Source organism: Lethenteron reissneri, chromosome 51 (assembly GCF_015708825.2).
Source record: "Lethenteron reissneri isolate LAM-NWPU_2019-01 chromosome 51, ASM1570882v1, whole genome shotgun sequence".
In the NCBI taxonomy this organism is placed as follows: domain Eukaryota; kingdom Metazoa; phylum Chordata; class Hyperoartia; order Petromyzontiformes; family Petromyzontidae; genus Lethenteron; species Lethenteron reissneri.
The window spans coordinates 11,991,119-12,016,898 of record NC_083829.1 but is presented as its reverse complement, the minus strand read 5'-3'; the positions used below and the strand labels follow the sequence as shown (position 1 = coordinate 12,016,898).

The following is a 25,780-nucleotide window of genomic DNA, read 5'->3' as shown; positions in this document are numbered from 1 at the left end:
GGCAAGGCTTCGGTGGTACGGCCATGTGATGCGAAGTGAAGAGTCATCAGTGGCCAAGACTGCCATGCGTATTGAGCCAGAGGGCCGCCATCCACGCGGACGTCCGAAGAAGCGATGGATGGATCGAATAAAGGAAGACATGAAGACGGTCAACGCATCCCCTGAAGATGCCCTGGACCGAGCCAAATGGAGAAGACAATGCCGAAAAGCGGACCCTGCGCCACAGCGGGAACAACGCTAGGAAGAAGAAGAAGTGTCTTTATGTGACTATCTCAAGATGCGGTACAGATCCAGTGGACATATAGTATAGATTTTGTCGAAAAAGGCTGTGGAAAAATGAAAGGTCTTGAGCCTGGACTTGAAAAGGGGCAGGAAGTGAACAGTATAAATGGCACCGTCACAGCCACGACAGCTGTATCAAGTAAATGAGAGATTACAAGAGCTACCACTCCGTATATATAATGGTTGAAGAGGGGAAGGGCCAAGTACGGCACACTTTTTATTAATATGGTAAGGTGAGGCTTAAGTCTTAAGCGTGCCGTACTTGGCCCTTCCCCTCTTCAACCATTATATATACGGAGTGGTAGCTCTTGTAATCTCTCATTTACTTGATACAGCTGTCGTGGCTGTGACGGTTCCACCTGAAGACGGAAGCTTGTGTTGCCTCCGAAACGTCGTGATTTTTATTTTATTTTACTTCTATAAAAAAAAAATTTACCTACGTGACTTTACCAAAAAAACCTAAGAATATGAATCATTGCAGTCACGAAAGCTTCAAATCTAGAAGTATAAATGGCTTGGAGAAGAGAATTATAGACCTGAGGAGCAGCAGAGGAGAAAGAGCGACCTCACACTGAGCGAAGGTTAACCAGGTTCTTCGACAGAAAGCCTGGGTTGCCAGAGCAGAGTGCGTGGAGCAGAGTCGAGATGGGAGTGGAGAGACAAGAGAGTGCGTGGAGGGGAGTGGAGATGGGAGTGGAGAGACAGGAGAGTGCGTGGAGGGGAGTAACGTGAGATGAGAGTGGAGGCAAGAGAGAATGTAGAGGGGAGTGGAGGCGAGAGATACAAAATGTAAGAGTTGGAGCCTGCACTTTACACCATGGGGAATGATGATAATTAAATATATATATGTTCTTGATGATGTTTTCAAATAGGCATATGAATAGTCACTAATATCTATTAGTAGATTTTGAGTACAGACAAACCCTTATGTAATGAAATAGATATAAATACATTAATTACTTCGTGTTAAAAGCAAAATTATATAATGTTGCTGGCACATTATTTGTATCGCATTACGGGTAACCATTGCTGTGGTCCATTATCTGCACAGTGACGCATTGAATTGTGCGTGTTAGAATCGAGTATTTACTAATTATTAAACATTATATGCAAATGTTACATTTGGGCTACCGTAGCAAAAATGTAACTTAAAAGGTTTTGTTTACCAAATAAATGCAACTAAGACGTACAAATTATACAAAAAATAATTTATTCTAGAACTGAATCGCAAGTCCAAATCGCAGCAAGTTCATTGTACAACTTGGGGAGTGAAACAATGCAGCCCAGTGACATCAACCTTTGGCTTTATTATGAAGAAGGTTCATAAGCAATAATAATGTGCATACCGGAATATCCATTCAAAGTGTCAAACTCCACACAATTTGAAAGAACAGGATGTATTTTTCTGGGACAGGAAATCCTGCAATTGTCTCAGCATGGCACAATGACAGATACAGCTTGATTGATGCTGCCAGCAATACAGGGACGTTGTTTTCAAGATTCTGCAACTTGTAATAATATACAGAGCGAAATAGAGTGCATTACCCGGTTACCTCTGTGACTACCGACTCAAACGGGCATGAAGCAGTTCTCGTTGCAACACGCGGTGTCCCAGTGAGTGGTGGAAATCACATATTCCTAAGTTAATCCATAGGATGACAACTTTACAGTATTTGGCTGCTATAAATTTCCACATAATAAGCCACTTTGTTCAGCTATCATATGTGACTAGGCCGCTGCTGAAAAAGAGATAAATCGCTCGGTGGGCCTTACCTGGTCAAATAAAACATTGTTGAGAGTTTTAGTTTTTAAATGCAAACTTTCAATAAAGTTGTAGACATGTTATCAATCCTGGTGAGTCGATCACACAGTGGCGTCGCGTGATTTGCACGGGCGCTGGTGTAAGTAATGAAATGGGAACTCCTCTGTCCAATTCCCCTCCTCATCATAGCCCAGCGCTTGGATCCCTCTGGCCCATGGGTCCCTGTGTCGTGGCACTGCCTGGATGTTTAATAGCCATTTCACTGCACTACCTCACCAGGATTCGAACTTCCAACTTCCTGACTTAAGAGTTATTTACTCTGGTCACAATGCCACCTGACTGGAGTATAATCCAGTACAATACAGCAGGTATAACAACAACCTTGATAATGCCAATTGTGTGGATATAAATTACACATCATATGGAATCTGCCGGGTCCTCGCCTGGTATGCAGGACATTGTTTTGATCCCGACCCTGACGACTACATATTTGGAGTTTGCATGTTCTCCTCGTGGTCGCATGGATTTTTCTCCGGGTCCTCCGCTTTTCTTTGCACATTTATAAACATGCGTTTAGAGTATTTGGCTTGCTATACATCTACATATGACAAGCCACTTCGTTGAGCTATAATTTGTGGCCAGGTTGCTTCTGAAAAAGAGCTAAATAGCTCAGTGGACGTTATATGGTAAAATACATTTTTTAGTTTAGTCTCGGAAATAGCTGCACAACATGAAATTGGCTGCATAATAGGCATACAGGTATCCCTTGCTTTAGGGACGTTAGATTTACGAATTTTCGTGTGACCGCAATTGACAAATTATGGACACTTTTTGATTAACGTCACTGATTTTCTGCATTAACGACCTTTCACACGTTATGCGCCATGAGATCATCAAACAAGAATCGCTCAGGAGGCTGCGTCGTCATCCACCCACGACAGCGTCACGGTATCCCTAGAGTGCAGCGGTGACGTCTCCACGTCACCTCGCCTGTCATTCCAACATGCAGATCTTTGGTGAGTTCCCTGAAATGGTTAATTATTTTGGTTTTATTTTAATTATTCAATTGTTGTACTATTTATGATTGGAGTACTTGAAATAACTGTCCAAAACACATCCCGAATTTTTTGTTTAAAATTAATGGGAAAAGCCGTTCCAAAATTATGAAATTTCGTGTTACGCATGTTTCATAAAGAATGCCTCCCTTTCGTAAATCGAGGGATACATGTATAAGCAAAACAAATACAAAAAATCACTCATACAACAATCCCTCAGCAATCAGGGGGATTACCTTTTTAAAATCCGCCAAGGTTGACACAACCGCAGTTGGCAATATGAATGGATACAAAAAACTCCATACCGTGAATAGCAAATTGGTATGCTGCAGGAAAACCATGGAAACATGAATACCATGGATGCGGAAAACGCGGTTGGTGAGGGATTGTTGTATATCCATTCAGACTGCCGGGTAAAGTGTTGCTAACGAGCACCTATTAAGGCTGAAATGGTGCATAAGGGGTAGCATGACCTGCACCGCTTACAGTCGCCCTTACCTCCCCAGTGCTGATGTCTGCCCAGCACAGCAAATATTCCTCTAAGGCTAAGTGATGTTAACCGTGGCCAGGAAGCAAAGTCGGATTTGTAGTGCAGCGTGCGCAAAGTTTCCCATACGACATGCAGTACACATATCATACTAAAGATCCCCCTTATAAGCCTGCCTGGAATGTTGGGGCAAGCACTGTTAGGTAAGCACCTATTTACCATCAAACACACATCCAGACACATATACACAGACATACTTCGACAATACACATAAGCAGAGGTACAAACACACTATCTCACACACACAAAGGTATATTTTGAAAATGAGATAGCTCAATAAATTAAAGTCATACGTCAATGTATATAATGCCTTACTGTATTGGTTGATGTTATATAACTTACACTTAAACTCTGTAGTGTAAAACCTGTCAGGCTCCTGATTGCACAATGCCTGGACGCAATTAACATGAAAAAGGCAGCGCCTGCACATTGAACTCAAGCGTAAGTGTTTTATAGGTGTTGTGTTCCATTAAATTAAATTAAAATTGCATTAGCACAGAGGCGCCTGACAAATTATGTCAATTATAATTTCATCTGCCATCTAGGAAACATTCTGGTGGTATGATGGTCATTTATAAAACGATTCCTTAATGGAACGCCGTGTTGTATTTATTTTGCCAATGGCATACATTTCGATTTAAAGTTTTCGAGAACCAAGAAAATAGGCATACATGTTAGGTCTCAAGGATTTCCCTGGTTTCGACTGGATTATCACATGTTTTGCTGTTTACCTGAAAACCACACACTCAGCCCAATTTATTGCAGTGTCTCACCGGCCGCTGCTGCCGGTGGTTCAGCGCTCATGTCAGGGTCACCTCCAAAAGTTTTGTTTTGAATCAAAACCTTTCCCTGAGAAACTAATCACAAATATTTTCGGTTATTTTACATACTACAGGAGGGTGTTTAGTTAGTGGTGGACACTAGAATGTTGCTGCTAACCCCCCCCCCCATCTCCAAAAGCAGACTCGCCCGTGCCTACGTGACAGTTCAATTGTTCTGTCCACGAATCGCTCAGAGAGGCGGCGTGTGAGAGCGAGAAATACAGCGACCTAAGCGACAGCTCTGTTCTTCTCGATGTTTACCACAGTGGGACTGCTCATCAGCTTGACTGCATCGTGGCATCGCACCGAGGAGAACCTGCTGCCTCCTGCACCGCGTATCGATGGGATGACGTGAGAGTGCCTGGCAGCGTCACGGGCGTACGATCCGACAGCGCAGCACTTCAGGACATTACCAATTGGCAATTTTACTCTCAACATTTTGCATCCCTTTCAACATTCTGGTTTTGCTAATAAACAGACGCAATTTGCATATCTGCCCACGTGACAACTTGGATTGATTGGCTTTGTCAGGCCGTGGGCATTATACCTACACGATTTAACCCAAAAGAAACCAATTATGAATTTGATATTGGTTGTGAAAACCTCTGTATAAAATTAACATTAAACATTGATAACATTGGCCGTGCCGCAAAGAGCAAGTTCTGTGGGTAAGGGGTTTAATTTTTACTTTCATGTACGTAAAAATGTTTTTATTGAACCCACAATCACAAACATAACAGAGGGCAAATCAACATTCGAGCCAAAGAACACAGAACCGAGGCGCCCTCTGGGTGTTTATTCTCCCCCTGACGGAGTCGATTACGGTGTCCCGGGTTATTTTACTACCCTACACATGTGAAGTTACATTGGGTCAGTTTTGTCAAAATTTCGTTTGTGTATACTTAAATTTTTTTATTTTTTTATTTTTCCCAAGGTTATCCCAAGGATTTTCAGCTGGGGTCTCACCTATTTGAATCTTTGTGTTTGGCAGGTATGCAACAGCGTGAATAAATGACAGCACTGCACAGTACCACCAAAGTGCGGGGGAGTGGCGCAGTGGCTCACATTCTGCATTACTACCTACCTGGTGACCTAGGTTTGATTCCCGGCTGTGGCCAACATCGGTGGCGAGTGACATCTGAACCACCAAGTGCCCAGCATGACAAAGTGTGATCAAACATCCCCCAAGATTGATACAGTGTGGGGAATCTTTCATCCCGCAGTGGACTGACAAAGGGTTGTAGATTGTGACATTGTACTACATGATTTATAATAATGTCTCCCTTAATTGACCCCAACATGGAATTTAAATTCCATGTTGGGGTCAACCCAACACATCATCAATTCCAGGCTGATAAAATTGAGCCGCACTTTTGTGGGAATAGAGGTGATTCTACAGAAATAATGGCCCATGCCATATCAATGTGGAATTGCTAATAATGGCTCAGGCCTGCCAATGCTCATTTAAGAATTAAGATTTTTCATATGCTGATATTTAATGTTTTTCCACATTATACCTACTTTGTAATCCTGTACATAAAATATGAACAGCATATAAAGAGTACGTATTTTGCTGAGCACACACACTCGGAATGTAGTGGGAGTGCTGTGTCGGGTGTGCGCAGGATGTTAGATGATAAACATGCTCCAAGCAAGGAACACTCGAGATAAAATTTGGCATTCTCATTTCACGGGTCATGTGACAGTCCTCATATTTTCACTCATGAATAAGCCACAGTCAAAACGTCTTCCTGCTCAAAGAGCAACGAAGTAGCATTCATCTCCGACAGCGCCTGAACCAGTTGTGAAAATTCCACATTCCTGTGGTGGGGGCCAGTCGTCGAGGAGGCCGCTCTCCTCCTCTCTTACAGTTCCACGCTAATTTCTCACATTAACATCACTAGCCCCGGCCACTTCTGTATGACCCTTGAGCTACACCCATTTCACACCTTTTAAAACAGTCTGCCTCAGCAGCAGACCATGCTTTCCCACCTGATGATGGACGCTTGTGTTTTGCCCGAAACGTCGTGATTTATTTTATACCTACGTGACTTTACCGAAAGAACCAAAGAGTATACATATAATAAACCTGAACTACCTACAATATAGCTCCAGCTCGATACTCCTTAAAAATGCAATGGTAATACAGGCCACACAAGTTGATTTTACCTACATATTACGACTATATTTGTGAATAGTTTTAACACAAGGGCATGAATTAAAAACATTTTCCATAAAGACTTACTTGCCTTCAGAAACAAATAGATGGTAACATAGTACACGACTGTACGGCACTGCTAAAAATACATGCAGGAAATATTTAACTCAAGCCAATATCTGGAAACGTAAGATGATCAATGTTGTCTACATATTGCTCATGTTATGACAGATATACGGCAACATTGAAGCTATACCAAGTGCATAGGTTAGACATGGGTCTGAGACATGAGTCAGTTCTATGGAATAACAATTACAAAGCATCATGCGATTTAAGAGACACTGATTTAGGAGATTGCCGAGTGGCTTAGAGGTCAGAGGACTGAGCTGGCATGTCTGCATCTTGGGATTATATCCTTGGCAGCTGCCTGTGATGAAACTGAGTTCTCTTCTGTTGTGAGTTGTTGGTCTCACCCTCGTCACTTATGGACAATCTGTATACTGTACTGTACATTTATTCCCAGAGATGTATATTTAAACGGACTAAGCAGATGGTAAGAAACTGATCTATCTGATCCACCTTTCCAAGCTGTTAGGCACAATCCCTGCACCTAGAAAACATGCTGATATCGATTTTCTGTTACTCAGGATCTCAGCGTGTTCCGTTTCAGTAAAGTACCATCACCATTACCTGCCAGCGATGTGCACAAATCCTACTCCTCGTTCGACACGAGGATTGATCTATTGAACTTGCATTATTTATGGCTGGCCTAAGAGCTACAGTGCTCCCGACTGAAACTTAGGATTCTCCAGTAATACTGTAACCTAACCTAGGACCTATCCCTAGTGCTTTTCAGAAATTTCTGTAAAATATGCACACACTTGTTTATCTGTGTACCGTACATTTATATATATACAGTATAAAAACACAATTACATTTATCTACGAATTCCAACACAAAGTACATCACAAAATTGGTGGGGGACAGTTTTTACACATGGAAACAAAGTAGTTTTTTTTTGTTAGATCGCGTAAATATATAAATGTGTCGTTAAACCCGCCACCACCCGACACAGCCTCTATTATGGATGAAATTGGTTGCGAAAGCCTACGTGTTAAATTAAGGAAACAAAAGTTGGCTTCCCACAAAGTGGTACTAATTTTATCATTCCCCCAGAGAAAGGATGGGCTGGGTCAACCACCGAACTGATTTGAAATCGTGCGATTCCAATTGGTTATTCAAGAAACTGACAATCACATTACGTTGTTAATTTCAATATTAAATACATTTTAAAATCAAAGCCGCATTAAGTAGCAAGGGTGAATTTCACCAATTTCAGCATAGTGAGCAAAACACGTTTACACTGTTTATTAAAATATGTATGGTAAAACAAAACATAGTGGGATATGATGTAAAAGGGGCATTTTAACTTGGTCGGGGTATCCCCACAGGTGACTCAGTCTTAAATGAGTGCCTGGTATCCGTTGTGAAAATCACTGCTGGTGTAATTCTAGCGACACCACCCCTCTTGAGTGCAGTTCCTGCCATAACATCTGCTCACGAACAGCACTTGGGCAAAGTATTACTCTTCGAGGTGTGCACTAAAGAACATTGAATTGCCTGTCATAGAAATGTGGAATGTCCACCTCTCAGAACAGCTGAGATGGATAAAAGACTCCTCCACGCCATGCGGGTCATGGGGGGGGGGGTTATTTAACCAAACTTCACCACGATGGTTGTGGTGTGATTAAATAATCATATACGTTGGAGCCTAATAGAGTACATCTATGGCTTTTTTTCACTGCCCTCTGGTAATAACGTATCCTGAAAGCCTACAATACCCGTGATGAACGGTGCTCGCCCATGCAAGAACCATACATATAGGATGGCCCAAAAGTCAGGACACGTAGGGTCATTTAATTTATTTAAACACTGGCATTCAAAAATTGTAATTGTTTTTCTTTGGTTTAATATTTTACTCCCATTTATAATATCGATATTTCTTATTCCTGTGGGGTCACTTCAGATCCGACGTTTGCAAAACTAGACCGAGAACGCGGAATGATTTGAGACAGCATTGATCAACGTGAAAAAAATGAAACCTGTAATCTTAACAAGAAGTTGTAAATTAATTTCAGAAGATAATTCATGCGTGCATTAATGCTAAAGGAAGCCAGTTTGAAAATGTGCTTAAATAAATCAAATAAGCACGTGCCATTTGTTAAAATAAATATAATAACCCGATGTATCCGGACTTTGGGCCACCCTGTATAATGAGGCTCACAGCTGCGAACTTCCATGATCTGGCGAGGTGGACGAATTGGTGGTAATAGGCAACAGAAGTAACACTGCAATGTACACGAAATCAATGCCGACTCGAGCTGCAACCTTACGCCGAGTTATGAGCCGCATGGAGCACCCGCGCTGGTCATTTTCGAGCACCTCTTAAGTCCAGTACAGCACTCTCATGCCAGGATCACCAACACCACGCGCGGGCCGTCTTTATATCTCCAAACGCCAATGTGCACTCCAGATCAGGTCCTGCAGTTGTTGGTTCCGACACTACGATATTACCAGATCACTGCGCAAAGAAGACGCGTTGCTTTGACTGATCTTGTAGAGTGTAATGACACACTCTGAGTGTCCATGTGAACCCACTGCTGGATGATGATGGGTGGTATTTGACTAGAATCTTGTAAAGTGTAATGACACAGTCTGAGGGTCCATGTGAACCCACTGCTGGATGATGATGGGTGGTATTTGACCAGAATCTTGTAGAGTGTAATGACACACTCTGAGTGTCCATGTGAACCCACTGCTGGATGATGATGGGTGGTATTTGACCAGAATCTTGTAAAGTGTAATGACACAGTCTGAGGGTCCATGTGAACCCACTGCTGGATGATGATGGGTGGTATTTGACCAGAATCTTGTAGAGTGTAATGACACACTCTGAGTGTCCATGTGAACCCACTGCTGGATGATGATGGGTGGTATTTGACTAGAATCTTGTAAAGTGTAATGACACAGTCTGAGGGTCCATGTGAACCCACTGCTGGATGATGATGGGTGGTATTTGACCAGAATCTTGTAGAGTGTAATGACACACTCTGAGTGTCCATGTGAACCCACTGCTGGATGATGATGGGTGGTATTTGACTAGAATCTTGTAAAGTGTAATGACACATCTTCTTGGTTCTTTCGGTAAAGTCACGTAGAAGGGAAGTAATAAAATAATAAAAATAAAACATAATAAAACAATTCTCACGACGTTTCGGCCACAACGCAAGCAGCCGTCCTCAGGTGAAAACCAGGTCCGTCGAGGCGACAGAGTCTGACGGACCTGGTTTTCACCTGAGGACGGCTGCTTGCGTTGTGGCCGAAACGTCGTGAGAATTGTTTTATTATGTTTTATTTTTATTATTTTATTACTTCCCTTCTACGTGACTTTACCGAAAGAACCAAGAAGATGAATCCCTGCAGTCACGAAAGCTTTAAATCGAAATGTAATGACACACTCTGAGTGTCCGTGTCAACCCACTGCTGGATGATGATGGGTGGTATTTCACCAGAATCTTGTAGAGTGTAATGACACACTCTGAGTGTCCATGTGAACCCACTGCTGGATGATGATGGGTGGTATTTGACTAGAATCTTGTAAAGTGTAATGACACACTCTGAGTGTCCATGTGAACCCACTGCTGGATGATGATGGGTGGTATTTGACCAGAATCTTGTAGAGTGTAATGACACACTCTGAGTGTCCGTGTCAACCCACTGCTGGATGATGGGTGGTATTTGACCACAACTCACCACTTTGGTCAATTGCTGGCTGCTGATGGCGGGGGCATTCACCAATCACTGTAAATGGTGGTCCAGATGTCGTGTGACCCACAATTAATTTACCCCTCACATTTCCCCCCCTTTGCATATTCATTTCTGTTTTAAAGAAACCTTACTTCAAAAATATAAAGTTTTAGAGAATTAAATTCGGGTCACAAGACATCTGGACCACGTTGTATAGTAACAACTATTGCTTGTTTTGAAGATACACCTTTACTGTAATAGATGTTGTTACTGTGCTCACAAGTGAATCTGTATCGCACACACAGGAGACGGGTCGACGAGGGGGGTATGAATGTGAACACAAGTTGAACACAAATCACTGCAGGCCACTCACCACTGCAACGGCCCTGTTGAGCTTGCAGGAGCACGAACCCCGAGGGTTTCTACTCACGACGCCAGCTCATAACGCAGCGCTTAATCGCCTGCAATAGGCAATAACTGTAGCAGTAACACTAGTAGTAGTAGTAGTACGTGCTAATAGTTGTGGTGTAACGCGTGGGAGTGAATGATTGGGGCCCGGTTAAACATTAATAGCGCGACGCGTCCTCACGCCGTTGCTAAGCGTGCGCCTGGAGACAGAGATCTCGCTCCCCATTGGCTGATTCTCCGGCAAGCGGCGCGTCTTGACCAATGACGCGAGAGTAAACTAACCGAGGCCACGCCCCCTCCCCCTACTTGAGCGTCACAATCTGCATTGAGACTGCAGAAGAAATCCGATGAGCTATAAAGCGATTTTTATTTACAGATTTCCAGTAGGGGCGAGTCAGAACATTACTACAACACACGATAAAAAAACACGATAGGAGCGCAATGTATAGGAAAGGTAACCAAATTACTTAAAATGTTCTACAAATAAAACTATTTTTTTTATCTTATCAGGTAAATCCCACTGAGGTTATCAACTTATTTGATCAGCAGCGACCTGGCCACAAATTATAGCTCAACAGAGTAACGTATCACGTGGAAATGTATAGCAGCAACATCATCTAAATCTCAATGCATGTTTATAAACGTGGAGGGAAAACCGGAGGACCCGGAGGAAAAACAATCCATGCGACCACGGGGAGAGCGACACGAAGACTACAAACACACAGCAGCAGTAGATACAAACATACAGCAGCAGCAGTAGATACAAACATACAGCAGCAGTAGTAGACTATAAACATACAGCAGCAGTAGATACAAACATACAGCAGCAGTAGTAGATAGAAACATACAGCAGCAGTAGATACAAACATACAGCAGCAGTAGTAGATACAAACATACAGCAGCAGTAGCAGACTAGAAACATACAGCAGCAGTAGTAGACTAGAAACATACAGCAGCAGTAGCAGACTAGAAACATACAGCAGCAGTAGCAGACTAGAAACATACAGCAGCAGCAGTAGACTAGAAACATACAGCAGACTACAAACATACAGCAGACTACAAACATACAGCAGCAGACTACAAACATACAGCAGCAGACTACAAACATACAGCAGCAGCAGACTACAAACATGCAGCAGCAGTAGACTACAAACATACAGCAGCAGCAGACTACACACATACAGCAGCAGTAGACTACAAACATGCAGCAGCAGTAGACTACAAACATACAGCAGCAGCAGACTACAAACATGCAGCAGCAGTAGACTACAAACATACAGCAGCAGCAGACTACACACATACAGCAGCAGCAGACTACACACATACAGCAGCAGTAGACTACAAACATACAGCAGCAGCAGACTACACACATACAGCAGCAGCAGACTACAAACATACAGCAGCAGCAGACTACACACATACAGCAGCAGCAGACTACAAACATACAGCAGCAGCAGACTACAAACATACAGCAGCAGCAGACTACACACATACAGCAGCAGCAGACTACAAACATACAGCAGCAGCAGACTACAAACATGCAGCAGCAGCAGACTACACACATACAGCAGCAGCAGTAGACTACAAATATACAGCAGACTACAAACATACAGCAGACTACAAACATACAGCAGCAGACTACAAACATACAGCAGCAGACTACAAACATACAGCAGCAGCAGACTACAAACATACAGCAGCAGCAGACTACAAACATGCAGCAGCAGTAGACTACAAACATACAGCAGCAGCAGACTACAAACATGCAGCAGCAGTAGACTACAAACATACAGCAGCAGCAGACTACACACATACAGCAGCAGTAGACTACAAACATACAGCAGCAGCAGACTACAAACATACAGCAGCAGCAGACTACACACATACAGCAGCAGCAGACTACAAACATACAGCAGCAGCAGACTACACACATACAGCAGCAGCAGACTACAAACATGCAGCAGCAGCAGACTACAAACATACAGCAGCAGACTACAAACATGCAGCAGCAGCAGACTACAAACATACAGCAGCAGCAGACTACACACATACAGCAGCAGCAGACTACAAACATACAGCAGCAGCAGACTACAAACATACAGCAGCAGCAGACTACAAACATGCAGCAGCAGCAGACTACACACATACAGCAGCAGCAGACTACAAACATGCAGCAGCAGCAGACTACAAACATGCAGCAGCAGCAGACTACAAACATACAGCAGCAGCAGACTACACACATACAGCAGCAGCAGACTACAAACATGCAGCAGCAGCAGACTACAAACATGCAGCAGCAGCAGACTACAAACATGCAGCAGCAGCAGACTACACACATACAGCAGCAGCAGACTACAAACATGCAGCAGCAGCAGACTACAAACATGCAGCAGCAGCAGACTACAAACATACAGCAGCAGTAGGCGTCGCCAGGGTCGGGATTGAACCCCCGACCTCCTGTATTGATGCTCCTGCTGTTGTGGAGTGACTCATGCAGCCAGCTATGGCTGCAGGGTTTGGTGGTACATTATGTTTATGTCATGTATTGTGAAAATTCGGTCACAGTTCCTATGATCACTGTTTCATTGCTTTTATGGCTTTATTTTGGTGATTTTCGAAAAGTATTTTGGTTTGGCCATGTTTGTTTGTTGTAGTACGGAGTTAGACTGATGGCTTTAATCTAAGTTGTCTTGTGGTTGTTGTTGTTTGACTTGCGTCCCACTGGGATTTTTGCACAGCGTTGGTGTACGGTGCTTTTTTTCCGGAAGACTTTGCAGTTTTTTTGTGAATTTTTCTGTTTGCGCATAGTAACTTTAAATGTTTTCTTGTTCATGTTTTAGTTTGTTGCGGTTGCACACGATTCAAGAGCCGAATGGCTCACAGGGCTATACCAAATAAATGCACTTGAAGTTAACATCGCACGATAAGCCACTTCATTGAGCTATCATTCGTGGCCAGGTCGCTTCTGAAAAGAGTTTGCTAGTTCTAATTACTGGCGAAACGTCGTGCTCAGATTGTAAATGTTGTGGCTTTGCTCTCCAACACACCGGTGTGCTGTACTAGTGACGAATTGTCATGTTCTGTTTACGTGACAAACCTTACCAATTGGCTGTGTTGGGTGGTGGCGGGTTTAACGACACATTTATATATTTACACGATATAACCCCAAAAAAATACCTGTATTATGGATTCTCCAGTAGCATTTCTTTAAACAAACTCTGGACTGGTTTCGACATTTGGGGTCACATCAGCAGTGAGGCTTTTAAACATTGATTTAGTAGCAGAGTGAAATAATATTTGATTATTCCACTGTACATTAATTGTACATGTAGTATCTTCTATGATAGAGGGATGGGGATGAGAGTTGTGGGGAGGGAGGGATGAGGTGAGTGATGGGGAGGGAGGGATGGGGAGGGAGGGATGGGGATGTGAGTGATTAGAAGGTAGGGATGGGGAATTGAGTGATGGTGAGGGAGGGATGGGGAGGGAGGGTTGATGAGGTGAGTGATGGTGAGTGATGGGGAGGGGTGCGGAGGTGAGGGATGGGGAGTGACGGGGAGGGAAAGAGCGGTGGGGAGGTAAGTGATGGGGAGGGAAGGAGGGGTGGGGAGGTGAGTGATGGGGAGTGATGGGGAGGGATGGGAAGGGAGGGATGGGGAGGTGAGTGATGAGGGATGCGAGTGATAGTGAGGCAGGGATGGGGAGAATGGTGATGGGGAGATATGGCGAACTTAGTGATGGTGGAGTGATAGGAATGGAGGGATGGGGAGATGAGTAATGGGGAGGTGAGTCATAGAGAGATGAGTGATGGGGAGGCGATGGGGATTTCAGTGATGGTGAGGGAGTGATGGAGAGGGAGGGATGGGGATGTGAGTGATTAGAAGGTAGGGATGGGGAGTGATGGTGAGTGATGGGGAGGGATGGGGAGGGATGGTGAGTGATGGGGGGGGGGGAGGTGAGTGATGGTGAGTGATGGAGGGAGGTGAGTGATGGTGAGTGATGGATGGAGGTGAGTGATGGTGAGTGATGGTGAGTGATGGGGAGGGAGGTGAGTGATGGTGAGTGATGGGGGGAGGGGTGGGGAGGTGAGTGATGGTGAGTGATGGGGAGGGAGGTGAGGGATGGTGAGTGATGGGGAGGGGTGGGGAGGTGATTGATGTGAGTGATGGGGAGGGAGGTGAGGGATGGTGAGTGATGGGGAGGGGTGGGGAGGGAGGTGAGGGATGGTGAGTGATGGGGAGGGGTGGGGAGGTGAGTGATGGGGAGGGAGGTGAGGGATGGTGAGTGATGGGGAGGGAGGTGAGGGATGGTGAGTGATGGGGAGGGGTGGGGAGGTGAGTGATGGGGAGGTGAGGGATGGTGAGTGATGGGGGGGGGGGAGGTGAGTGATGGGGAGGGAGGTGAGTGGTGGTGAGTGATGGGGAGGGAGGTGAGGGATGGTGAGTGATGGGGAGGGAGGTGAGGGATGGTGAGTGATGGGGGGGGGGGGAGGTGAGTGATGGGGAGGGAGGTGAGTGGTGGTGAGTGATGGGGAGGGAGGTGAGTGATGGTGAGTGATGGGGAGGGGTGGGGAGGTGAGTGGTGATGTCAGAGGAAATCACGGGCCGTGACGTCACGGGGAGCTCCGCTGAGTCGCGGGGACTTTGCTTGCGGTCAGCAAAGCCGCCACCACCGCCGCTGCTGCTGCTGCTGTCCCTGCGCTCTTGCTGCTGGAGTTGTTGCTGCTGGAGTTGTTGGAGTTGTTGTTGCTGCTGGAGTTGCTGCTGCTGCTGGAGTTGCTAGAGACTGCGCCGTTCTCGATGGCCATCGCTGCTACACAGAAGTGAATAGATCGTGGATCTGTCTGGAAGAGAGAGAGGAGAGGGGGGGAGGCGTGAGAGCTGAAGCGGCGCGGCGACCTGGGAGGATTTGCGGCGCTCCCGGCACTGCGATGGGGTGGTGATGGTGACGGGGCGGTGATGGTGAGTGGTGGTGAGTGGTGGGGAGGTGAGTGATGGTGATGGGGTGGTGATGATGGTGACGGGGTGGTTGATGGTGGTGATGGTGAGTGGTGGGGATGGTGATGGTGGTGATGGTGACGACGGCGATCGTGGTGGTGACAGCCCCATCAAGGCGGGGGGGACCCGAGGCGAGGCTTCTTCTGTCCGTGCTGGTGATGTGTGACCGTGTTTCAAGTCGGTGTGGCTGGCGTACGCGCAGGGCAGCTCACAGACACAAGTCAACTTGCACAAAGTTGTGAAAGTTGTGGTCGGGTTCACAGTCTAGAGTGGGCATTAGACTACAGATGATGGTAGTGATGGACTATGATGGTGGTGATAGCGATGGTAGTAGAGGTGGTAGTGATGGACTATGATGGTGGTGATGTTTGTAATTGTGTTGGTGGGTGATGGGAGTGGGGGAGCGGTGGTGTCGTTGTCCCACTGCGCTACGAACCCGGCGAGCCGGGTTCACTTCCCGCTCACGGCCACCACCACCACCACTACGATGTGAAGCAGTGCTGGGCCTCCCCTAGGTCGACTCAGCCTCAAATGAGTACCTGGTGCGGTGTGTAGTAAACATCGCCACTGGGGAGACAAAGGCGGCCGGGCGTGGTGCTGGCCACCCACCCCTCGTGTGCCACAGTGCCGGCCTTCATCGGTGCCCCAGCAGTCCGCTAAGGCGACACGAGGGGGGGGGTCTCGTTGTGTGTAAAGTGTTTGACCAAAGCTTGATTTGACTTTGCCCAATTTGATGTCGCTGGTTAAATATTAGAAGACAGCGAAACCAACTCAGCGAGGATGGCTCTGACGTGAGAGTCGCGTTGGCGTGTGGAGCGAGTTCAGCCGAGTCGCAGACGCACTCGTTGGAGGCGATTGCCCCTCTACAGGATAACATCCTATGGTGGTGACCACCAGCTAACTACACTAGTTACCACACTAGTTACCAGCTAACTACACTAGTTACCAGCTAACTACTCTAGTTACATACTCTAGTGATGAACTAATTAGGCCGTGACAACGGACGGGACCACAGCTTGGGTCCCGGTCCGCGTGTTGGAGACTCTGCAGGACGTAGATTGTAGATTCTTCAGGATGAACAACAGCGCCGCTCCCTCTGGGGGCCGCGGCTTGTGTCCTCTAATGATAGCTCAGTGGGCCTTACCTGGTAAAATTAAAATTGTTTAAATTTAATTGAATTTCCCACGCTCTCTCGTGCTCTATGTATTAAGCGGTTATCAGCAAATCAGTTAGTGTTTACATGGTGTTGGTCATCATACGCCAAGCATTTAATACGAGATGCCATGTGCGCTTATATTGGGGAACCAATCTCACCATTGTGCTCTCAGTGGTAACACTCGTTACTCAAATTGACAAGTGCCTGGGTTCGATTCCCCCGTGTTCTTTTATGGGTTTCCTCCGCGTTCCTCCCTTCGCTAAAACACACACACACACCCACACAACGTCATCGTTGTTGGTCAAACATCCCAAATGTAGCAGGACCCTCCTGCAAAAGAGGCTTCGGTAACTAAAGTTAAAATCCTGTCTGCAAAAAAAATGCAACTGTTGTGCAATGCTAATTAACAATGAACGGATCTTATCCATGCAAATTGCCGTGTTAGCAGTGTAACACAATATCTACATTCAGATAAGTCTCACGTGTACACATACCATCAGCACTTCGAGACCACAGCCGCATGACTGTGGAGTCTAAATAGACCACTGTATGTGTCACCACACATACAACAGTTTTACGGTCACATTTTTATTTAGTTACGCTTGTTTACCCCGGAATGTTTAATTGAGTCTCAAGTCTCTTTGTTCAGGAGGGTCCTGCTATCTTTTCGCAGGAGGGGGCAATGTTGATATTGTTGCTTTCGCCATGAAAGCGAAACTATGCTGAACTATTTTTTATTTAACCAGGTAAGGCCCACTGAGCTATGTAGCTCTGTTTCAGAAGCGGCCTGCAAACAAATGACAGCTCAATAAAGTGGCTTATCACGTGGATATTTGTAGCAGCCAAATACTCTAAACGCATGTTTCTATGCTATCACTGAGAGACCATGCAAGCTGCAAATATATGATCTCCTGTTTACCAGGTGAGGTGATCTCCTGTTTACCAGGTGAGGTAGTTAACATCTCGCCACCGTGGCATCTGTTTGGCCAATACCAGGTAATGTTTTAGCATTGAGATGGTTGGCCAATACTAGTGATACTTGAAGACATTGTGTCTGTATTTTTTTTGTTATTGGAGGAGCCCAGGGAAAAGCCATACAGTGCAGGGGGAGAACATACAAACTCCAACACAGAGAGGCGCCCGAGTTGGGACTCGAACCCAGGCCCTTTTTACTGTGAGGCGCACCACCATCCTGCCAGCCTAGATTTTCGAGGCTCAAGACATTGTTTTTTTTTAGATATTTATAAAAAATCTGCGTCGAGCAGCGCGGTACTTTAGAATACCGTGCGCAACATGTCCACCTCTAAGCGTTGGACGATGCACCCAGGAGTCACACCCGTGAATGCGTGCAGGGCCAACAGATCCGTGCCACATTCAAGTCCCTAAAATGACGGAACGGTGGCGCAACGGATAGCTCCTGTGCTGTGAACCCGACGATCCGCTGGTGTGTCTTATTCATGGCTAACATCAGTGGCGAGCGACGATATCTGAGCCGCTCCTGGAAAGCCCCTCATCCCGGATAAGGTCGCAGAACCACCCGTGAAGAGAGAGAGGCCTTCTTCACTTGGCCTCGTTATTCCCACCAGAGGTGGGGGGGGGGGGCAGCTCGTGCCGCTGTGCCCTGCACCCTGCACGGAGTTTCCCATGTTAGTTAGTCGAGCCCACGGCTTGCACTCTCAAGAGGGTGAGCGACTTCCGTAAAACAACACATGTGCGAACTTCTCTTCAATTACTTCGTTGTCAATTGAGGGGTATTTAAGAAACTAATTTTGGTGTACTATGCAGCTAGCCACAGGCTGGAATACGCCAGATTAAGTGAAAACCCACGGTTGATCTGCTGGGTTTTTGTGTATGCAGTCAGTGGTTGGTGAGGCCGTGGCATCAGCCCCGGCAGTCTCTACGCTGCGTGGTCTGCATGGCTCCATGTTCCCTGCTCGGTGACGAGAGCGCCCTCAGCCATCGTCCTGGGCAGCTGTCTGCTTTGCAATTGAACAACGGTTGCTCACCCCTCTTTCCTCCTTGCCCATCACGATTCACCGCACTCGATAAAGTTACCGATCCTTGCAACGACCGCATGCGATCGCGTTGGAGCAGAAGGTCGCTGCGCTTGTAATTGACTTGGGCCGATTGCGTTGTCATTGAATGCAAGGGGCAGAGTGCTTAGAGATGCTGCACTCCACACACCGGGTTTCAATCGCTTGGTAGATACAAGTACATAAGTGGTAATGATAGTTTACATCTACATCGCGTCGTTTGTGTTAAACAGCACCCCGGACCGCTACACGTGAAGAAGCTGAGGAGGCCTAAAGCGACAACAACAAAAATCGCATAAAACATCTAAATTCCGACAAAATAAAAATGACACCGGAATTTAAAGTCGTTAAAGCTCCAATTACATGGGAAAATAACTCCAAGGAAAGCCGTCTCAGTGGTAAATAAATCAATGAAGCACAATTAAATTGAAGTGACAACCATCCCGAAAAAGCAGAGCACAAAAACACAGGAATTGGCAATGATTGCAGGAAGCCTCGAGAGCCGAGAGGAATTCTAAGCTCAAGAGTTTGAGATGCATGGACGTGGGACGGACGTGGCTCGGGTGTGGTACTAGCATGGCACAGATGTGGCACGGACGCGGCACGGACGGCACGGACGCGGCACGGATGTGACGAGGCAACGCGAGCAGCGGTTCCCACTCTGATTCCCACAGACATGTCACACGACCCCGCAGGGCCCGTGGAAGGTTTCCCGTGGAATTTTTAGGCACAATACGATTATATACTTTTTTATTGCACAGATGTTTAGGTTGGTCAATGCAGGTATAGTTAAGTTCATTTAATTTGTTGCATGGATGATAATGATGAGGGTCCCGTCTTTCCGGTTGCCTGACTATTGTACACGGGAGATCCGTGGTGCTGCGTGAGCCACAGCAGCAGCAACAAAGACGAAAATGTCATCGTCGCAGAGAAGGAGTACACCGGGTCTGTAGGGGACCGTGCAAGTTGGACGTTTATGTGGATTTTATTAAATATAATTTTACAGCGTTTTAGAGTAACGTACCGCAAGTTTACATTTTGAAAATGACTTTATTGGCGCATGGTGATTCAGCAAAGGTTGGTAGACAGTTGATGCGGCGCGTGGGTTCAGGAAGGTCGGGCGGCACTCTCGGAGCGCTCCACTGCTTCTTTGTAGCCGAATATTTGACCCGCTGCACGTGTCTTCTTTCCCCTTGACCGAGACGCATCGCTAGCAGGCTTGGGCAGGACATGACGCAAGCAGCCATGACAGTCGATGGAGGAGACTGGTACTGGAATGGCAGCCAAAGGAGTGAACTTGCGACCAACGCCACGGAGATGGGGCGATGAAATCAGGAGTGAGATAGATTGTGTCAGCGCAGGTCCACGTGGGATGGTGACGGACGGCATGCGAAAGCCTTTACCCAGTCGTTGATAGACCATGTCTGATGGTGATCGTGATGATGATTTCCTCTTTGTGCTCTCATCTTCGAGCTTGATTCCTCCTGCTTCAGGTGAACAATGTTTCGGTTAAAGTACCAACCTGATGTTCGATTGCACACTTATGCCGATATCTATTTCGGTGGCTTAGCAGTTTATTTGACTCTTAATAAAACTTTCAGAACTGGTACGAAAACACTTCTCTACATGGGGCTCTTTGTGCATTTTATAGCAGCTGGACTGCTGACAACAAAAATAATTTTTGGTCGGATCATAATCTTGTTTTCGCTTTTAGCACTTGGCTCACAATTTGAAAGTTGAAAACCCAATTCCCAACGATTCACAAAATTTCCCCTGAATATTTGATCCACAAAATCTTCACCGAGTCTCAATACTTATTTTTAGAACATCTTGCATCGGAAGTGCTTGTCCAATCCCGTGAGTGCTGCGGTAGAAAATGAGAGTTCCCGGAGAAAGCCCACTCACGCAAAGGGGAAACACTCAAATGCTCTGCAGTGAAGGATTCAAGAACACATTTGCTGGACTGCAATCTCATGATCACCAAGAGTTTAAAAATATATATATTTGATCCACCAACCCTTGCCTTGGATGATAGTCTTCACACTGCACCCAGTCAGGCATCATCCCCGAGGTGACAATAAAATGAGAACTGCTTTGTGGGCAAAAAATCAACAGTGGTCATCCCGACTATGGAGTGACTGGTTCCCACTATCGGAATCAGGGATTTTCCTCACTGGCTTAGGGCTGTCTGTGAAACGCAAGCACCGCTCACAGTACAGTATATATTTTCGGTGTGTTTTTCTGGACCTCTCGTGGCGGGCGAGAGTAAAATGAAAGTGAGGTGAGGAGGAGGAGCAGCAGCAGGATGGATCGAAGTGCGCTGTAGTCCCTTTGACGGGGCACGGACGGGCAGCTGTTGTGTTTAGTTGACAGACTGCTGACACGGCATCAAAACCCAGCACGGACCGGCGTTCCGGGAGGGGAGGTTTTTTTGTTTTCGGTGTCTCTGGTGGCACAGCTCTCGGCTGATTCATACAAATCACGGCCTTTGCTAAGAAAAGAGAGAGAGTCTGTGAATCACTCTGGAATCTCGGCCGTGGGTTTGGTCGTTTGGAGTGAGTTCAGAGTAAGGCTTTACGTTTTAATAAAATGCCGCTGTGAAGATATGTCACGTGAATATAAATGTTTTTTACATTTAATGAGCAAACACCGATTGACCTGCTGGCCTACAGACGTGAAAGCGTTGTTATGGGTGGTGGTGGTGGGGGGGGGCGTGTGTCGATCTGGGGAAGGTGGACAGCTGAGAGAGGCCTTGAAGTGGCCCCCAGAGGTTGGCAGATTTTGTTGGAGTTCATCTCGCAGCGCAAATGTCAATTGTGCAACTTTTCCCAGAACTGACAGAAAGAAGTAAGCAGCGGCGCAGTATGTGGTGACCCCTCGATATATTTTTGGTTGATTTAGGTTTGTGCACTGTTTTCTATTCATTCTGAACTCCGGTTGATTTTGCTTTGATTTATATTTGCTTCATTGTTGGACTCTGTTTTAAGTTGTCGCTCTGGCGACTCGGGTCATGCTTGCAATTGAGTCTCATCCTCGTTTCTTGGGTTCTCACTTGGTTAAACAAAATAAACTTTCTGCTGTCTTTCAGTTGGAAGGATTTGGCATGAGGCCTCAGACTGGCCGCCAGGCGCTGGTGGCTCACCTGCAGGCACTGCTGCTGCTGCTGCTGCTCCTACACGCCGGTCCCTCCGTGGCATTTTCTTGCGCCGGCCGGAACGACGCCGAGAATTCCGTAACCCCCACCTCGGCGTTCGACTTCGCGACATACGTCGCGCCAAGCGCCGTCTCCAACGTCGCGGCCAGAAACGGCGCCGTCTTCGTCGGTGCCACTAACGCCATCGTGGTGCTGGACCGCGAGCTGCGGACGGTCAGGAATTACACGACGGGGCCCGGGCCCGAGACGTATGGGGACGACCCCTGCCGGCACCTCCCTGTCAGCGGCAGCAACGACGACACCGGCGCCGGCACGCCGCGCCTCGTGGACAACGACAACGCGCTGCTGCTGCTGTCGGACGACTACATGGTGGCGTGCGGTAGCGCGCGCCGGGGGACCTGCCTGCTGGCGCGGCTCCGCGGCGGCCCCGGCGAGGCGCGCTGCCTCTACGGCTACGACGACGACTACGACTACGACGACGACGAGGAAGCTGAATCCTGCCCAGACTGTGTGGCCGGCGCCCTGGGCAGCCGTGCCGTGCTCTACTCGGACGGCTTCACCCGGCTGTTCGTCGCGAACACCGTCGATGGCGGCGGCGGCCGCTTCGCGCCGCACTCCCTCTCGCTGCGCCGGCTCAAGACGAGCGAGGACGGCTTCGTGTTCGCGGGCCGGCAAGTCGGGGCGGACTCGACAATGGACCTGCTCCCGCGGCTGCGCGCCGCGTACCGCGTGCGCTACGTGGACGCGTTCGCGAGCGGCGCGTACGTCTACGCGCTGTCCGTGCAGCGGAGCGCGCCGGGCTCCGGGCGCTACGAGACGCGCCTGGCGAGGTTCTGCGCCTCTGAGTCGGAGTTCGCGTCCTACGTCGAGCTGCCCCTGCGCTGCGGCGGCGCCGACACGCGGCTGCGGCGGTCGGCGGAGCCGTCCGACTACGAGCTCGCGCAGGCTGCGTTCGTGAGCCGGCCCGGCGTCGAGCTCGCCTCCTACCTGAAGCTGAAGGCTGGCGACGAGGCGCTGTTCGTGGCGTTCGCCCGGTACGGGGGCGCCGCCGCCGGGCCTGACGGAGCCCCTGTGCCGCTACCCGACTCGGCCGTGTGCGTTTTCTCCCTGCCCGCCGTCGACCTGGACATCGACAACGCGCTGCAACGCTGCGACATCAAGGGGCTCGATCACTTCCTCGGCACGGAGCCGCCGGCGTGCACACCGGTGAGCGGCGTGCGGCGGTTGTCCCCGCGGTGCGACGCGTTCGTCTGGAGTGCCGACGTTACGTGCGTCGTGATGGCGACGACATTTCTTCCCAAATGCAAATCACTAAAAATATATATTTCCAGGCGTTCCCTGCTTTTACGATACAACAGGTTCCTAGAAACCCCGTCATCATAAATTGGACCCTATATTTCCATTGATGGTAAAAACAGTAGAAATGTTTCTTTCCGATTTGTTTTTTCTTTTAATTGGCCATATTTAACAGGGTTTCATCGGTAAAAGTCCACAAAAATGCTAAGTCACATCGGAAAGCAGACCGACTCTATTCAAATGTGTTTGGAGTCATGTCAGAAGATGTGTCAGAAATCAAGTTTCTGCGTCGTGAATTGATCCTTGGTTGCATTATGTAAACGTCGTAAATGTGGATCATTGTAGTAAATTGGAGACTGCCTCTATAATAGCAGTGGTTCTGAAACCCATGGAATTGACTTGTAAAGAATTCAACACAGTGCCTACTTTCACGAATATTTAGGACTGCGTAGGCTTTCGCGGTTGCTCTGTGCAACTCTCCGGCGTTGCTATCGGGTTGTTACTGCGTATTGTTCGGCACGATGTCCGACATTTCAGTTCCTTGAAAAGCTCCCAGAAACGTCGGGCATCGTGGCAAACCACACGACGTGCAGCCCGAATCAGCATTGGAGAGCTCGGTCTAAACTTAACTCATAACAAACTTTCCCAGGCGCTGACACGGCCTTGCGGTAGCACGTTCCCCGCTCGTTGCAGAGCTCGAGTTTTCATCTGGCAGGCCGCCCTGCTTTATAACTGCGGCGTGCGTTCACGATAATAATACTACGCGCCGTCTGCTTCACAGCAGGACGTTCAAGATCCCGTGACGTTGTTTGCAAGCGTCAGGCCGTTGTGTGCTGGAGTCGTTATCCAAAGTTTCCCAAAATAAAAAAAATCACACCGCAAATTACTCAACTGAAGTTATAACGGAGCAGTCATCGCATTCCACTGGAAAAAAACACTTGGTAGGACCCTCCTAAACAGAGAGTTGTGAGAGTTTTCTGGGTAAACAAGCGTCAGAATAATAACGTTGTACAAACCTTTTCCAGAAGCAAGTGTTCAGGGAATTTCAGTTGCTCTCTCCCACCCAGCGAGTGGGCGGGAAGGTGGGGGAGGGGCCGGGGGTTTTGAAAAGTAAAAAATGTGAAAGAACCCAGAGCTGCTGGGTGAATGGGGATGAACAATTCACCTGCTTCAGTGCGTTTCTATTGACCAGCTGCACACCATTCATCCATTTAATAATCCCGAAGCGGCGAGTCACGGCCCGAGTGAGAATATAGCTGGGAAAGCACTGATTTTATTCCATATTTTTTTCCCGTGTGTGACGCAGGCAATATTCAGGAGCTAAATGCCAATGTCGAGAGGGCTTCAGGAGAGAGAGAGAGAGAGTTTGTGTCGTCGTTTTGCTGCCCCTGCTGCTCTGTTGAAGGAGCACAGACCACAGTGGTTGTGTGTACGGTCTACAGTGTGGATTGTATGCCCACAACCACACTGCTGTAGCTTGTCTTCATTGTGTCTCTATGACTCTCTACGAGTCTCAATGGGCTTAATTTACGGTCCATAGTTTGTGTTGCATGGCCACAATCACACTGCTGTGGATTATCATCTATGTTTCTAGTGATTGAGGAATCTGCAGCAATATCCGAGGCACGATATTTACGACAATTAGATATTCACAGTGACATGTTTGGGGCGCCGTGGTGGTGAGATGTCATCTCCCTCACCTGGTACGCAGGAGGTTCTGGGTTCGCTCCCAACTCTCGTTCTCCCCATGGTCGCATGGATTTTTCTCCTGGTCCTTCGGTTTTTCACTCCACATTTAGAATCAACATGTGTTGAGTGTATTTAGCTGTTATAAATGTCCACGTCATAAGCCGCTTCGGTGAGCTATCATTTGTGGCCAGGTCGCTTCTGAAAAATAGCGATATCGCTCAGTGGGCCTTACCTGGTAAAATAACAAAAATAGTTTAGTTTTATGTTACCTTTTCATCGTTCAAACCACCAACGATAATGATTACAAAACGAACTTGGCCACCCCTTTAGGGAATAGCAGAAAATGTTTCCGAGAACATTATCCCAGCTCCCCTCCCACATCTGTGTCTCCGCATAAACAAACCATTGTATTGTTTAAGACTCCCATCAGCTACACGGCACTCCTCGGGTGTATTTTTTTCAACAGCATATCTAAGAGAGAGCAAGTACCTTCTCTCTTAGATAGGGGTCCCAGTTCGATGCGAACCTGATTATTTTAATAAAATATAAAGCTATGGTTCGGGCTCTCTATTTAAAACAAACACCTTATGGTTATATTTATTGGGTTTGTAACCT

General features: G+C 47.2%; 2 protein-coding genes across 3 annotated transcripts in view; one reads left to right on the top strand and one right to left on the bottom strand.

The window, feature by feature from the left end:
- The window catches only part of CCDC146 (coiled-coil domain containing 146), a 40,111-nt gene extending 29,067 nt beyond the window's left edge, over nt 1-11,044 (bottom strand). Inside the window, exon 1 of the mRNA XM_061572920.1 lies at nt 10,806-11,044. The gene's annotated coding sequence lies outside the window, so the exon portion shown is untranslated. The remainder of the gene's footprint in view (nt 1-10,805) is intronic.
- A 4,437-nt stretch (nt 11,045-15,481) lies between these two features.
- The window catches only part of LOC133355399 (hepatocyte growth factor receptor-like), a 48,021-nt gene continuing 37,722 nt past the window's right edge, over nt 15,482-25,780 (top strand). The window contains exons 1-2 of one of the 2 annotated variants that reach the window (XM_061572673.1): nt 15,482-15,801; nt 22,115-23,386. In XM_061572673.1, coding sequence (XP_061428657.1) covers nt 15,799-15,801; nt 22,115-23,386 — 1,275 coding nt within the window. In that variant the 5' untranslated portion in view covers nt 15,482-15,798. Of the gene's footprint in view, nt 15,827-22,114; nt 23,387-25,780 lie in introns of both variants that reach the window. The other variant, XM_061572674.1, reaches the window with a different exon arrangement.